Source organism: Thermobia domestica, chromosome 11, assembly GCF_964235325.1.
Source record: "Thermobia domestica chromosome 11, izTheDome1.hap1.1, whole genome shotgun sequence".
Lineage (NCBI taxonomy): Eukaryota > Metazoa > Arthropoda > Insecta > Zygentoma > Lepismatidae > Thermobia > Thermobia domestica.
This window is the reverse complement of record NC_137464.1, coordinates 30,484,011-30,500,556: the sequence shown is the minus strand read 5'-3', so window position 1 is coordinate 30,500,556 and position 16,546 is coordinate 30,484,011. Positions and strand designations below refer to the sequence as shown.

Below are 16,546 nucleotides of genomic sequence, written 5' to 3'. Positions count from 1 at the left end.
TAACAGTTTGTCACTTAATCTGGTTTGTTACTTAGAAATAATTATCACTGATTACAATCTCAACCCATTCATAATGTTTTCAATTGTACAAGCTTTGCTTTAGTAGACTTAAATCCGATTAAAACTATTCGCTGAGCAAAACAGTATGTTTGTTGTAAAAATTAATAACGTGTAACAGTTTCGTCAACTGTCCACTTGGTTTCATCACGCACTAAAATCTGATATTATAGTGTCTGTGATTTTATAGTGTCTGATGAAGACAAGTGGATAGTTGGCGAAACTGTTATATGTTATTAATTTTAGCAATGAACATATTGTTTTGCTCAGCGAGTAGTTTTAATTGCATTTGTAGAGATTTTTCACATTATGAAAGAATAACATTATACTATATAATAATAATAATAATCACTATTTTCGTAGATAAATATATTGCAGGTAAAACGCAAACTACACTTGACCAATTTTATTGAATTTTTGTAAATGTTATATTTTACGTATTAACATTCTTCTCTGGTTACTGCACGGTGGTATAGTGCTTACTTCTGGTGCGTGGGGTCCTTCGTTCAATCCCCGGCCGAGTAAGTTCGTGGTGGACAACATCGTGCTCGTGGGGTTTTCTCGGGGTTCTCCCGTTTCCTCCCACTTTCTCATTCCACCAGTTCTTCCATCATCCTTCACTTGCTTTAATCATCATCTCCCTTAGCCTAACAGGTATAATTGTGGAACGTTAAACTCAAAAGATTTCATTTCATTCTTCCTTTGTTTACTTCAACAAGTTGAACACTTATCACTATTTCAGGCGTTTTCTACTCTATTCTTTAGGTGGTATATTCTAGTATATAGTCTTACAATAGATGAAAGATGAATAACATCTTTGTTTACTACTAGTTGTAAGAGTGTGGAGCTTTTAAAAAATATGTATTTTTTCCTATATAGACTTGAATGGCATTTAAAATGCAATATACGAGTAGTTCATAACAACGCAAATGGTGTATTTTTAATTCAGTGTAGAATTTTACTATCAAACAAGTATTCATTGTAGAATACAAAGAGATAGTTTTCAGTGGTAACACTGCAATCCTTTTCTGAGTCAGAATGCTTGTATTCGGATTAGGTATTACCTGAAAATATACTAATTTGAAAGAAGAGTACAATTTTAGTTAATAGTTACGTTACTTCGAATAGAACATTCTAGCAGTTGGGAAATATATGTAAACATTTATTAATGAGTGATTTGAGAACTCAATATTAGCAAAATAAGTGCTAGGCACGACTTCCTCATTTGTTTCTTTGTGGATTATTATTCGGAAGTAGGATACAACTAAAGGTGTTGTTAAGTAGATATCTATCTACTAATCTATCTAATGTTGATAAGTAGAACTTAATTGTATTAATTTTGTTGTTATTTCTTTGCAGAATGTATTCAACTTTAGAAACTTTAACAGAACCCCACAAACTGACAGCAGCAATGCAGTGTATCGTGGCAGTAGCTCGGCCAATGGTTCGAGGCGGCAAATTTTATAAAGAGGGCCCAACGCACGTGATCCCATTGCTTATGGGGACCCTGCCTGGGATTGATCCTAATGACATTGGGAAGTGCTTTGTCACTTTTCAGATGATTTCTACATTTGCTGCGATGGTTCCTATCATTGACTCTTCGAACGCAAGTGAATACTGGACTGATTTATCAGAGGTAATGATCAGTTGGTACTCCCTTATAGGTAGATGATTAGCGTGCTTAGTCCCATTCGATTTTCGCTAGAGCTACATGGTTTAATAGGTAACGAATTCTAGTCCAAAAACACAGAGCTATGTAACCGATATAGCTCAAACTTTGAGTGAAACCACTTGGCGGTAGTATCATTATCTATATAAATCATGAACTTTCCTTATAGTATATTTGAATTACGTAGATCACACTATTTTAAAGAAAACTAGTATGGCCACAGATTAATCAAGATAGAAATTCTTAAGGTGACATAAAAGAATGTATAATCTTTGATTTGATTTTAATTTTCTCTCTCTCTCTCTCAAACACACACACCATATTTTACGGACTATAAGACTCACTTTTTTCTTCGAAAAATTGCCTTCAAAATTCAGGCGCGTTTTATACTCGAAATTAATATAAAAATGTACAGTGTTCGATTTAAAATTCCAGCCAGTCTTAAAAATGTCCATATATTCGAATCCGCGGGAAACCTATCTCTATCTGGCAACATTGGATTTAACTGGCAGCAGCAGTGCACCAATGCGAGTAACATGAGTTGTGGGGATTCACAAGCTTGCTAACACTGTCTCCATCCCACAACGCAATCACAAACCCAGAACCACATACTAGAATATATATATATATATTAGTCTGGCTTTGCAATCTAATAATAAAAATGGTAAAAGTGTCAGGGTATTTTTTTTTTCTTTTAATTGCTTAAGGTACGTCTTATAGTCAGTAAACTACGGTATATATATATACGCTACAATTATTTTCCAGACACAAAATTTCATAAATATGTTCATTGGAAGTAACTCCTTTTTTCTTTTATTTCCTTCTTTTTTCAATGGGTAGTCTTTCATATAATTACAAAAATTCTTTCCAGATGGAAGCTAAAAAGTCTGGCTCAGTGGTAGAGCGTTCACCTCTGGTGCTTGGGGTCCCGGGTTCGATCCCAGCCCCCGCCAAGTGAACTTTGTGGTGGACAAACACCGTGTGCGTGGGTTTTCTCGGTTTTCTCCCGTTTCCTCCTACTTTCTGCATTCCACCATTTCACTCATTACTCATCATCACCGTCTCCTTTAATCTAACCGGCATAAACGTGGGACGTAAAACTCAAAGATTTCATTTCATTTCATGTAGCACACAAAGAGTGAAAAAGTGACATACTGGAGAGACTGGTAACACACAAAGAGGGAGAGAGTGCGTGGCTGTTCTAAGAGCTGATTGGGTGGCGTAGTGGCTAATGCTCCGGCACGGTATGCCGGAGGCCCCAATTCGAGTCCCGGTCTAGTCAATCACTTTTTCACCCTTTGTGTGTTCTACAACACTAATTTACATTATATATGTCGTTACAAAAGAATTTCTAGTCCAAAGGTTTTACACTGATGGATCGTTCGGAAGAAGAGCTGTTTGAATACAATGGATTTACGTTAACTAAAGTTTAACCGTATCGTTTTTCAACTGGACAACGAAAATAGTACGAAATGGGAAGTAAAAGGAAATTTCCAATGAATTTCCTAGAGCGACTGACAAAGGCAACATAAGGGTTGGAACAGTTCAGTGCAATTAAAATAACCCTTATGTTTTTTGCTGATCCATTCAAATAGCTTAGTTGTTGAGTGTAACATGAACAAAAATTAAATAATTATTTACATTTCTAATTTTTCTCTTTCTCATTTTAAGGAGGAACAGGCTGTATGCTCCGCCACGGCAAATTTTGAAGATTTTGTTTTGCAGTTTTTGGATCGTATCTTTGCTCTCATAGATAGTAGTACAATGGAAGCGACAAGGTTGGACCGTGAAGGTGAGAAGAGAAGTAAACTGGAGAACATGATCGAAAACGCTTTGTCAGGAACATGTACAGCTCTTCTAATGCAGACATCTCCTGCCATATTTCAGGTTGGTCTATAGTTTTTTTTTTTTTTTTTTTCATTCATTGATTATATGCAACAAAGCATTGTAATATACATTTGTGTAATCAAGATTAAAACATTTATGCTTTCTTCTGTTTTATGTACTATAATTTTTCCCCCTATTTTGTCGCTATATATCACTCCTAGGCTTCTTGTTGATAAAATTAACAATTTCTTTGTAGAATTTTTCCTCTTAATATAAGAGCGTTATTCAGACGACCGAGTGAAGGATAAGTTAGGAGCAAGAAAGAAAGAATGGAAACACACAAAGATATTTCCGTACATACAGGAATACCTTGCATGGCGCGATTAATTTATTTTGCCGCTGTAAACTCGCGTTGTTCTAGGCCTATTTTCGGTAGATTTAACTAGAATGTGTTCATTACAAATATTTAGAATAATAAATTTAAAAAATGAATGAATATATACTGTACATATATAAACTTAATAAAGTCTGCTAAAAGTTAATAGAGAGGATCATAAGCTTTCGTATCCTTTTATTATAGGCAACCAACATGTATTTGCTACTGAGCACGTTGCATACAAGCAAGGGAATGTTATAAATTTTAAATGGATTATGGATAACGACTGATAACGTCATCATTAGCCATGAAGATATTGACGGATTGAATCCATTAACAAAATCAAGCGAGATACTAGCTCTAGATTTATTGCAGTTATAATAATAATAATAATAATAATAAATGTCATTTGCTTTCGTTCAAGAATTACATATGGAGTAACGGGCGGATGTACGTATCAACGGTACAATATTATAACTTCCACTTTGTAATCTTAATACAGAAAAGCCTTTTAAACATTCAAAAGTTGCAGAAAATCCAAACAGAATTATTTCTTCAATGGTAAATGAAAAGAAAGGGAAATCTTTCTGCTTTATGTCCCAAGGTTATATCTTATAGCTTAATGAGACGGATGCGAAAGGTTTCTGCTTGCTGGAATCAGAATGTGGGGAGGGGGACGGGAGAAACGATGTTGTGCACCACATTCTCACATGGTCATATGGATTAAACCAGAGAGGCCCTCGTACCAGACGTGAGCACTTCATTAAAGCAACTGTTCGCCCATTCTTCAATTGTAGGTGATGTCGCCATATCACAAACCAATATTCGAGTCGACTTATACATTATTTCCATCGATAGATTCATACGTGCTATTTACTAATTTTATTTGGTTATTTTTAAAAACTTGAAAAAATCTTTGAGTTTTACGTTCTACGGTTATGCCAGTTAGGCTAAAGGAGATTTTAAAAACTTGAATTGATTTATATGTTCAATAATGAAAACCGCGGTAGAGGAAAACCTATTGTGCTCCACGTTATGCAATGTATTCCTGTATTTCTCCTTAAATATATGCTTTCTTATAATGATACATCTTCGGGTATATGTGCATGAATTTGTTTTTCATTTTTACCTGTATTTTATCTTTAAGCTCTTTCCTTATTTTTCTAATTTTTTAATGATATACAATCAGAACCAAAATACGATTTGAAAAAATGCACATTGATTTTATGTATAAGAGCTTTGTTTTCCTAGTTTAGTGTAGATCTTCAACTTGATTTGCAAAATTCATTGCATTTGTTCTTTACTGTACTCCATTCAGGCTTTTATTACAAGCCTAAACGTTAAAAATGTCGTATTTATTCGGGCCCTGGTCTCATATAGTCCGCCAATAGAGCTAGATTGTGCTATTATGTGAAGCATTTATTGCATTAATATTGTACAAAATCGCAAATTAAAAACCCTATTGAGGATGATGACAAATTGCTAAGTTAAATCTTTTCATAACTTTGTTTGATTGCAGTCTGCCTTGAGGAAGCTTCAGACATTTGTCACTGGTCGTATTCTAGAAACAAAAGTAGCTGGACATTTGGTTGCTACAGTGTGTTTGTCGTTTGCTAAGGTAAGAAAGTTTCAAGTTAATTTTTTAAGATTTCCGCTAACTTTAAATCATCAATATTAAAACAAGTAATATGTATGTGTTAAATCACATTTTTCTTTTTTTTCTTTTTTTTTTTTCTTCTAAAGGACAGGATTTTTCATGGTTTGCGTTAAAAATTAATAAGAGTTGTTTCAGATATGACAGAACAATTTTACTATAATTCAAACACTAGCATTGGGATATAAATAACATTAGCAAGTGGACAGAATACTTGGAAGGCAGTCGACCATAATTACATATTAATGGTTTCATTCAAGTATTCATATGATGGTGCTGAGGAAAACATTACGGGAAACTTAGAATAGCCGGAGCTTCTCCATTTTGAAAACATAACATTGACTTACGCACAATAAATAAATCAATAAATAAAATTATTACGTGCCAAATGTGCTGGTGGCCAAATAAATGAAAATTGGATACGCTTTTTTATAGTGCTTTGAATTGTGCCGAAATGTTTCTAGGATCACATTTATTAGATACTAGCAGAATACCCGTTCTTCGCACGGGAATAATACATTTCGTTTTGAGCATAAAGGGCAATGGAGGCTGAGTTTGGATTTAAACGGCGTCGAAAGTGTCACTGTTCATCTCAGTGACCCCGAAAACTATCGATTCGACACTGATATCGGTCATTTTCAATCATTTTTATATATATATCCTCCTCCCCCTCCCCTACGTTGTACCGTCAAAGTGAAATGATGTAAACCATCCCAGGTTCGAACCTCATCTATGTTGAAAATTTCATCGAGATCGTTCGGGTGATTCAAGAGGTACAATGTCACAAACATAATGACTTTCAGTCTTATATATTGGATGTGCATATATTAAGATATAGGATTCAAAAGCATGATCGTTCGTTTATTTGTTTTTTTTGTAACTCTAAGCTTAGTAAAGTAAGAAATACCTTAAGTACTTCCCGCACAGATTCCCGGCCCTATCATACTCTTTCTGATTTCCGCTAACTTTCCCTTTCACAAAATGTTAATGAATTTTGTGTGCACCAGCTGTCTAAAGTAGCCTACGCTGTTACTGTAATATTGATTTTTTTTTTTAGCTATTTTGTTGATTTTTGTTACAAAGTAACATAAAATGGTATATATTTGCATTCTTAAATGACTAAAAAAGTAGGTTTTTATTACCCTGTGGAATTGGGGAATTAAAGGTAATCAGAATAAATATGGAAGAGCACTTCGTATGTTTGGTTAAAAATAATTATAAATATCATAATTACATTTAATTAATACACAGATTTTTAAAGTGCTTTTTACTAATTTCAAAAACGAATTTCTTCTAGTCAAATTACAGGTACTAAAACAGAATATTCGCTTTGAGACATATGGAACTGTTGTTCTTTTATGAAAATGAAATACTGACTTAACATACTTTCCTCAATTTGTTGAATTCACGTGGAGGACCGCGAGGCATCGTGAGATGAAAAAGGTGAAATAATACTAAAGTAAAAGTTCGGATTGTACAGCGATCTAATTTCGTGTAAAGTTTTGTATAATAGGTTAAGAGTCTGTAATTGACAAATATTGTAAATACAATAAAGGTTTTGTCCATCTAATCCGTCCAGTATTATTATTATTATAATCTAAGAAGAGAACGTCACAATTCTAAACTTAACCCTTGGAGTTGGAGGGTCAAGCTATTTAGCACCTGGGGAGTGCCAAGCGGGGTACAAATTGGACCCCAACGTATTTTTGTTGTGATATGTGTTTGGTAGTGAGAATTTATAGAGTCATCATTTTCATCACTTTTATAGTCAATTTCTTCTTTTAAATTCTGAATATAATCCTCATCAGATGAAGAATCATCTGCAAAAAGTTCAGCTTCTATTTCTTGTTCGGTCAGGGCTGCACAGTTCATTCTGGAGCTTTAGCTAGCTGTTACACTATGATATCCCAGTGATAAGTTCAATGTTTAGTAATGTAATATTACAACATTCTTCTCAGAATTTATTATGTTACGAAGCAGTAGTGCCAGCCCAAATGTAAAAGAATGCGCATTGCGATAATTTAAATTATATCCACGAAGTGTCGAATCGGGTACATTTTTACCCCAATCATTTTTTTTTTTCGAAAAATAACTGTTTCTATACAAAATTATTTCATTGCTATATTCTTCATTTATTAATGTCAGCTATAAGAGAAATAGAAAACTAGAAGTCATTACTTACAGAGCTATCGTAGAAAAATATAAGTAGCATACCGCTTAGTCCTTCTAGGGTTAAAGAGAGGCTAGATTTGACAAAAACAACAGCGATTGCCGAAACAATTGGACGCTTGTATAGTTTGTGTGTAAGTTATGTTTGTGTATCTGAATTTTAATTGAATCCAAGTAACTTTCCTTGTTCGGTGTCTCTCGTATCTTCTTTCCTGATTATGGATAGTGTCCTGAGATGAACATTTTTGTTTTTCTTCTTTAAAATACAAAGGAACTTGCACGTACGCCAATATTTACTTTTAATCGATACTTATCTTCAGCGTTGACATATGTCAGCAATGCGTAGTTTTTAATAGAGATTTTCATTGATTAGTTATGTTTTCGTTCAACTCTATTATAAAATTATCAATCTACTTTATATATTAATTAAAATATTCTGTAATTTTTGTTGACTTAGTCTCCATATTTTTCCAGGTGAATCCCGAAGAAACGCTGCAACTGTTGCTTCCACAGATCTGCCGAATTATTTTGTCTCTGACAGAGTCTGAGGAGGTGTTAAAAGAAGAGAATTTGGACAATGAGCTTCTCTTTAATTTGCTTCTGTTATCAGAGGTAAATCGTGTACAGGTATTTTTAATTTGTTTATTCAGAGTTCTAAAGCACAACATAACGCACTAGTGATTTTTAAAGTTTCTAAGAGCTTTATAGTTTCCAGCTGGTATGTAGGACCATTGCATTATAAATTTTTCTTTTCTTTCAAAAGTGTTCTTTTGTGTGGCTTGATTTTTAAAATTATTATTAAGGGGAGAATTTTAGTTTTTCACAACACTTTCTCTCTATATATATATATAGCAGTCCTACTACGTAGAAAATATTATGAAAGGAATTTGGTAAGTTGGTTATTTTGTAGTTAAACCTTTAGGTTATGGGACGTAGACCTAGGATTAATAAAGCTTAACCATTTCATTGGGGAGCAGACCAGTGTCTTCCTTATGAAAGTCAGGTACCATTCATTCCAACAGTATGGCGGATAAGATATTGTAGAAAAGTTGTATAAAAAAGTACAACTTAGTTTTATGTGATCCTGTCTTTATAATCTTTAATTTTATCTATGTGCTTTTACATTTTCTAATCTGATTATGAGCATAGATGGTACCTGAAATGTTTATTTACTTAATTTAGAAGTTTGATTTTTAGCTTTTGTGCGCTAATTTCTAGTGCCATATTCACCGAACAAGTGAAATTATAAGAGTATAAGGAGCGTTGAAAGGCTTCTCGTTTATGACCTTTGAAACAGACACTGCTTACCTTCACACTGACGTTGAGGTGCTCGAAAAAGTGTGTAGTTGTGACCGGAACCAACCTGTGATAGGCCCTTTAATATTTAAGGTCGGGGAAAAACCTGAGACTTCTTAAAAAAGCAAAAATATGAGTGATACGGGAAAACTGTAGGTAATTGCTTCATAACTGGGGCCGCGGTGTCTCAGTGGTAGAGCGTTCATCTCTGGTGCGTGGAGTTTCTGGTTTTGTTCCCGCTTACGCCAAGTGAACTTTGTGGTGAGCAAACACCGTGTGCGTGGGTTTTCTTAAGGTTCTCCCGTTTTCTCCCACTTTCCACTTACTTCACTCTATCATTTCGTCCGTTTTTTCCCACTTTCCACTTACTTCACTCTATCATTTCATTCAATTCTCATCATCAACTCTACCTAGCCGCATAACTGGCAGTAAAACTGAAAGATTTTTTTTTTTTTTTTTTTGCTTTATAACTTACTAGTACCATTTAGGCTTTTTTGCACATTCTTTGTTGGTAAGATCATTGTCTTGGATAAGATGTTTAGTTTTCTGGATGTTCGATCATAACCTGGGTCGTTGTTACGATTTCTCATTCCATAAACGGCTTTGATAGGCTGGTCAGGTTCCTCAAAGGTCAGTCTTTGAGTTTTACGTCCCATGATTATGCCAGTTAGGAGTCCTCAAAGGTCAGTAGCAAGGATCTCTTTGTGACGAGGAAAAGGTAAGCGTATATTTCTTGAAGATACCTGCATGTTGCACGTCTTAGTAGTCGGCTGGCTTACTTTCACTGCATGCTTTTATAGTCCTTTGGTTTTCAGAATGATACTATTTTGTATCACTGGTAGGCAGTTATTATCCTCAGCTTTGTGTTTATCCAAATAATTAAAAAAATATTTCTTTTGCATCATCCTCCTTCAAAAGTTGTGGCATCCACTGGAGAGAAGAAAAAACGTGTCTATCATCTCATATCATTGCACGTAGTGGAGCGTATGCACAAGTTCAGTTTTATCTAAAGTGGAGACATACTATGATATTTGTCTTGGCAGATCAGCGCATCCACTGCATGTCTGTTTTCTGATGTTACAATCACAGCTGACCTATCCGATTCGGTGGAGTTTCCAGCAAGGGCGCCCCATCAGGGGAGGCAAAGTGGGGCGCTTGCCCTCCCTAGAGAAAATTGTACTTCAGAATATCGAAAATCCAATAGAATTTTTACATTAGTTACAGCAAAATTTGAAACTTTGAAACGTCGCTTATACTTGCCCCTCCCCCCCCCTTGGAAACCATAACATGGGCGACCTTGGTTTCCAGTATTGTTTTCTCACTCCAAACATACGACATCGGTCCACCATCATTATTTTGGACACACAGACCAGAGTTGTGAGGTTTTTCAAAGAGAAAACTAAGGAAGAGTTTACGATTTTAAAGGATGGTAGGAGGATATGTAATATTCAGAATGTTATATATAACAAATACATATGGTTTCACATAGTAATGTAGAATAATTGTAATTGGAAATTAGGCAGTTTCTTTGAAATAATTAGCCTTACATCATTTGACAGCTGTCAGTTAAAGCTAGTACTGTACAAAATGTGTTAGAATTCTCGTAATCAGACGTAATATATTGCATCGTAAAGGTAAGTGAACTTTCCGTAAAACTGCGCTACTTTTACAATTTTATTTCGATAAAGGCCAGAGTGGAATAAAATCATGATCTTTTTTTTTTAAAGAAAAAATGTTGATTTTTTTATTTAAATTGATTTTTTTTTATTATTTAAATCACATCTTTCTCCTCGTATAATACAAGTCGCGAACTGAAGGAAAACATTAGGAATTAGTATTAATTATGCCATTTAAGTGGAAGTATTAGGGTTGAATTTTGAATTAATCCCCAGTCGTTAACCTATCTCTAGAGACGAAATTTTTTCGCAAAAGCGATACGAGCGAAACGTTCAAAAACGCGTATATGTTTCAGGGAACCTCAAACTTTTCGTTTCAGAGCCAGAAATCACGTTTATATTATCGCGAATTTTTGCGAAATTTGGCATTACTTGCGATAAATGCGAATAAAAGCGAAAAAGTGGAATTCTTGCTAATTATTGCTAATAATAACTAAAAAGTTTCCAATATTATTTAAGTTAAAAATCGGTGCATTTTACCGAAAACGTGTACGACGCTAAATTAAGTTCTTCATTAAATCCGTAAGCTTGCATGGCGTGATGTCACTTTCTGGGATTTTCAGCGCTTCTTTGTGCGTCATCAAGGCCAGCCGGGACCCTTATGCTCACCTTATTGTCGGGAAAACGAAAACTTGCAAAATAAATTAGAGTTAGCTCAAGGAGGAAAATTTGGGTGTGCTACTGCAGAGTTACTTAAAAAGAGTAGTGCTTCTCACCAGGCTGAAGTTGAAGTAAAGTTGAAAACCTGTGTGTCAAAAGTATTGATGAAACTGGAAAATTAGACGCAAGCAAGTGACGACAATTCTGTGTGGAGAGTACGAAAAGCTCTGCGAGTTAATTGATTCAGAAACTGTTTCAGTTCATAAAGATGTAGACATCAACAAAACTGAACTGTTGTTTAAATCGTTGACATTGTTTTATGGTGAAAATGTTAGTGATCTGTTGGTTGCTTACGGTGAATTTACAAGTAAGGTTATTGAAGTTCTCTACGGTGAGGATAAGGAAGTTGACATTGTATCATTGTAAAAAAGTTTAAAAGTTAACCGCAGGTCATTTGCTGACAGCTCGTTACGTTCAATATGGTTGCCAGTCTCGAGTGTCGATGCCGAGAGATTCTTTTCCAAGTATAATATGATTTTACTGACAGGAAAACAAACTTAAAATAGGAATTCTTAATGTTTTGCTGCATGTTATCCTTTAACTAAGGATGAAGTTAGAGGAAGTGTTTAAAATTTTGCATTAATTTCTATGTTTTAGTGAATACATTAGCTAGAATGTGTACCTAATTAAGGTATATCATCATTTTGATGAACATTTATTACATTTACTAAGAAATTAAGACACAGAATTTCATAAACTTGAAATAAGTATACATTTACTATGGATCAATTCACATACGAATTTTTTTTTATAATGTAATTTTTTTTTTTGCAGGATGCAAAACGCCTTATATTACTTTTTTTTTTTTTTTAACAGAAAGATAAACAGCAAATTCTGAACAGTTAGTTATAAAAGAAAAACTTCTTGTAATAATTTTCCAGGAGATAATGTAACTAAAATGGAAACCACATTTCCTCGCTGACCTGCTATGCTGATACGTTGAATCAGAAAAGTAGTAGCCCGCTTGTCACCAGTAAGGTGTGCAATACGTTGGCCTACTTCTTTGATGAAATTGAGCCCTTCGAGGCCGCAAATGCCGCTCGGTTCAATGGCTACGGGCACGAACATGTATCTATCAAGCAGATCTTTATATTTTCTTCTCTTCTCGCATTCTCTGCGGGCTGCAATAGCTCCTTCTCGAGATGAAGAAAGAGTGAGGTTAGATGACGCGAAAGTGTCAGAGCAGGTGAAATCCCAGAGAAGAATCCTTCCCTCTTCCATGGTACCAGCGTCATGCCATCTGGTCTTTTGCCATCAGATCTGTTACACCCCACAGAATCACGAACAGATGGAACTTCCGCCGATGTGAGCGCTTTCCAGATAATGTCATCATTTTTGTATTAGATACGTCTTACTACCAAAAATATACTGTTTACAAGTAACGTATTAAAAAATGTGCTACATTTAAAAAATAAATGCGAAAATTGTGATAATTGATGCTACAAAATATCAAAATTGTTGCGAAAAAGTTTCTTCTCTACCTATCTCAAATACTATGTTTTAAGCATTAAGGAAAAAGTACAGCAACGTTTATCAATATAACATTTTTTCTTTCACAGAAGTTTGGCAGGGCCATATTTAAAAAAATCAGGCCGTCCACAACTAACTGGCGGCACGTAATACATATAAGATATGTTTATTTCACCTGAAGTTATGTAAAATGTACAAAATGTTTAAGTTTCGGAGAGAGGATCGGATCCCCTAAATACGCCCCTATTATTTGGGAACGAACAGAGAATTTTCTTCTTAAATGTCGATGGTGATTTTCCAGGTGGAATAGTTAAAGATTTACAAACCTTATCTTACGAAGAGAAGAAAACAGGATTGCCCCGTTACCCGTTCAAAAAAGTATTTTCCCTAATAATCCTCTGCATGAATCACTCATTTTAATACAGCAGTGTGCATAAATTTGTGTTTCATTGTATTATGATTATTATCTTCTATAACAGAACAGACGCAATTTCACTCATTTTCACTTCAAATTAATGTATTTCGGAATTTGATTTAAATCAACGATTTTTATTTTAAAAAATCAGGTGATTTATATCAATCCACCCTGATAAAGGCACAAATGGTGTGCAGGTCCGTAAATCAACAGTCAAAAGATATGCGTATGTTATTTATGGGAAAAACATCTCCAGTGACCTAAGCAATCCATCACCAAACAGGTTACAGTATTTGGAAAAAACTCGAGTTCGATCACTGATGGGAGAGCACAAAAATGTAATTCACAGCTATTCACTTACATTAAAAATCTATATTCTTTAGCCTAAAAGGCATAGAAGTCGGACGTTTAACTTAAAAATTATTATTATTATTATTATTATTATTATTATTATTATTATTATTATTATTATTATTATTAATAATAATAATAATAATAATAATAATAATAATAATAATAATATTTGGAGAAAGCTGATTACGGAAAAAATAGTTATTTTGGTGCCATATGATCTGACTCGAAAACATTTACTTGATCAAATTTCCACCTGTGAATCTCTGAGACCTAACGAACTTGACCCATTTCTGAAGTAGTTAATCACGAGTTATGAGAAGTGGATAGCCTACGACAACAATGTGCGAAAAAGATCGTGCTCAATGTCATAGGAGAAACTCTATAGTCGGTGGCAGGGGGCCACGGTGGCTCAGTGGTAGAGCGTTCACCTCTGGTGCTAGGGGTCCCGGGTTCGATCCCAGCCCCCGCCAAGTGAACTTTGTGGTGGACAAACACCGTGTGCGTGGGTTTTCTCGGGGTTCTCCCGTTTCCTCCCACTTTCTTCATTCCACCATTTCATTCATTACTCATCATCACCGTCTCCTTTAGCCTAACCGGCATAACCGTGGGACGTAAAACTCAAAGATTTCATTTCATTTTCTATAGTCGGTGGCAAAGTACATACTGACGCCCGGGAGTATTATGCCGTGTGTTTGGTGAGATTGGAAATGCATCATGAGCTGCTGCCACCGTTCAGAACGATCGACTCGGAGCTGTCTTATCGACAATTGGCGCGAGCGTATCTAGCAATTCAAAAGAAATAGCCTTAACTGGTCCACAGAAAGAGTGTTGTATACCACTGACAACGTCAGATCGCATACGCTTTTTAATGACTCGTCAGAAATTCCTAAAACTTTGCTTGAGGTTTTAATACATCCACTGTATGGCTCGGACCTCCAACCATCAGACTATAATTTATTTCGATCTCTGCAGAACTCTGTTTGATGCTAAATTAGTTTCAAAAGAAGCTTGTCCTAGCTCTCTCTAAATGGGATTTGTGATGGACAAATACAGTGTTTGTGGGTTTTCTGGGCGTTGTCCCATTTCCCCCAACTTCCATCATTCCATCTATCATCCATCTCATCATCACAGTCTCCTTTAGCGTCGGTGCATAATAGTGGAACATTATGCTAAAAAAAATATGATTTGTAGAGGGCAAGATGATGTCGGCCTACATGCTGTTATGTTGTTAACTACAAGATAAGTGAGACATGTGAGATTAAAACTAATCAGTCTTTGTATCTAGTATTTGTGAGAAAATGGGAAATTACTCCTCAAGTATAAAATTGCATTTTTTGAGGTACGATGTGGGTGCAGATGTACCGTCTGTGCGTTTCATACATGATGTCACTCTGTGCTATAACACACACACACACACACACACACACACACACACACACACACACACACACACACACACACACACACACACACACACACACACACACACACACACACACACACACACACACACACACACACACACACACACACACACACACACACACACACACACACACACACACACACACACACACACACACACACACACACACACACACACACACACACACATATATATATATATATATATATATATATATATATATATATATATATATATATATATATATATATATATATATATATATATAGTTTTAATTTATTTAATTAATGTCTTTTTCAGTTTGTTGACTGCCAAGGGAAATACTTGTTACCACATGTGCCTCAACTAATAGAAATATTGGATCGCACTTTGTATTTGTCATGCAGAGAAGGTTATCTTCTAGCTGGGAATTTGCTCCGTCATATGCTCAACGGTCTGACACTTGTTACTCCCACCGAGTACCGCAGTTCATCTCAGGGATTCGATCGACCAATAAGTGAATATTTGCCTATTAGGGTAAGCATGATTATATCGTTAACATAACATTTTGTTTAGTTGTAGCTAGTATGTAGATAGATAGTGACATGGATATTATCTTCTTTAAAACAGACTTAGTAATCTATCTTTCAAAAACTTATGTTATCAACTCTGTACCGAGTGTATTTAAAATCAAGGTGTATGTTTTCTCTCTTCCAATTCCTTATTTGGATCTTTATGACCATTTTATGACAACATAACGCCATTTTATGCGCTTTACAACTATGATCAAAGAGGTTGAACATTTTGAAGTTTACAAGGAGTTCGATATTATCGTGTGCAATATATTTAGAATATGAGTAGCTGAACATTGATCCCAATAGTGGAAAATGTGTGGGTGACCAGAGAGCGGATTGGATAGGGTACTGGTTAACACACCGGCACGGCAAGTGTGAGAGCCGGCTTTGACTTGTGATCCAATCGTGCATTTTTCACTCTTCGAATGTCATTAGCAGTGGCGGCGGTTGGACGTTAAAAGTGAGGGGGCAAGACATGATCTGAATATTTGTATATAAATGTTAGTTTTCCTGGTTGTTTCTAACATTTTGTTTGACGAAAGGTTGTATAACTAATAGGATACTATATTTTCAGTTAAAATACCGTATATCGTATATAATAGTTTATTAAGTAAATTGAGAAGAACAACGCAAGTAGATACTAGCCCTTTGTACTCTTAAACAACGAAAGTGTAAGAAGAGATTTGATTCCTTGCTCATGAACATCTTAAAATTCTATCTGGAAAATTGTGTAATCAGATTATTTAATAAATTTGCAAAACAAATAAATAGAAAGGATAATATTAATCATAGTAATGAATAATGATGCTTGTTTTGCAAAAGTTATATTGAAACTGAGGATTAATGAAAAACTTAATATTTAATTCCACACATGCTATTAAATGTATGTTATTACTCTTAGAAAATGAAAGACAGTAAATACTACAAGAATATGCTACGACAT

At 35.0% G+C, this 16,546-nt stretch overlaps 1 protein-coding gene across 4 annotated transcripts in view; it reads left to right on the top strand.

The window, feature by feature from the left end:
* Positions 1-16,546, top strand: part of LOC145663994 (proteasome activator complex subunit 4-like) — a 118,755-nt gene that overhangs the window by 29,316 nt on the left and 72,893 nt on the right. For 3 of the 4 annotated variants that reach the window (XM_081730274.1, XM_081730273.1, XM_081730276.1), the window contains exons 9-13: positions 1,417-1,693; positions 3,398-3,613; positions 5,449-5,547; positions 8,227-8,379; positions 15,350-15,565. In XM_081730274.1, coding sequence (XP_081586400.1) covers positions 1,417-1,693; positions 3,398-3,613; positions 5,449-5,547; positions 8,227-8,379; positions 15,350-15,565 — 961 coding nt within the window. The remainder of the gene's footprint in view (positions 1-1,416; positions 1,694-3,397; positions 3,614-5,448; positions 5,548-8,226; positions 8,380-15,349; positions 15,566-16,546) is intronic. The other variant, XM_081730275.1, reaches the window with a different exon arrangement.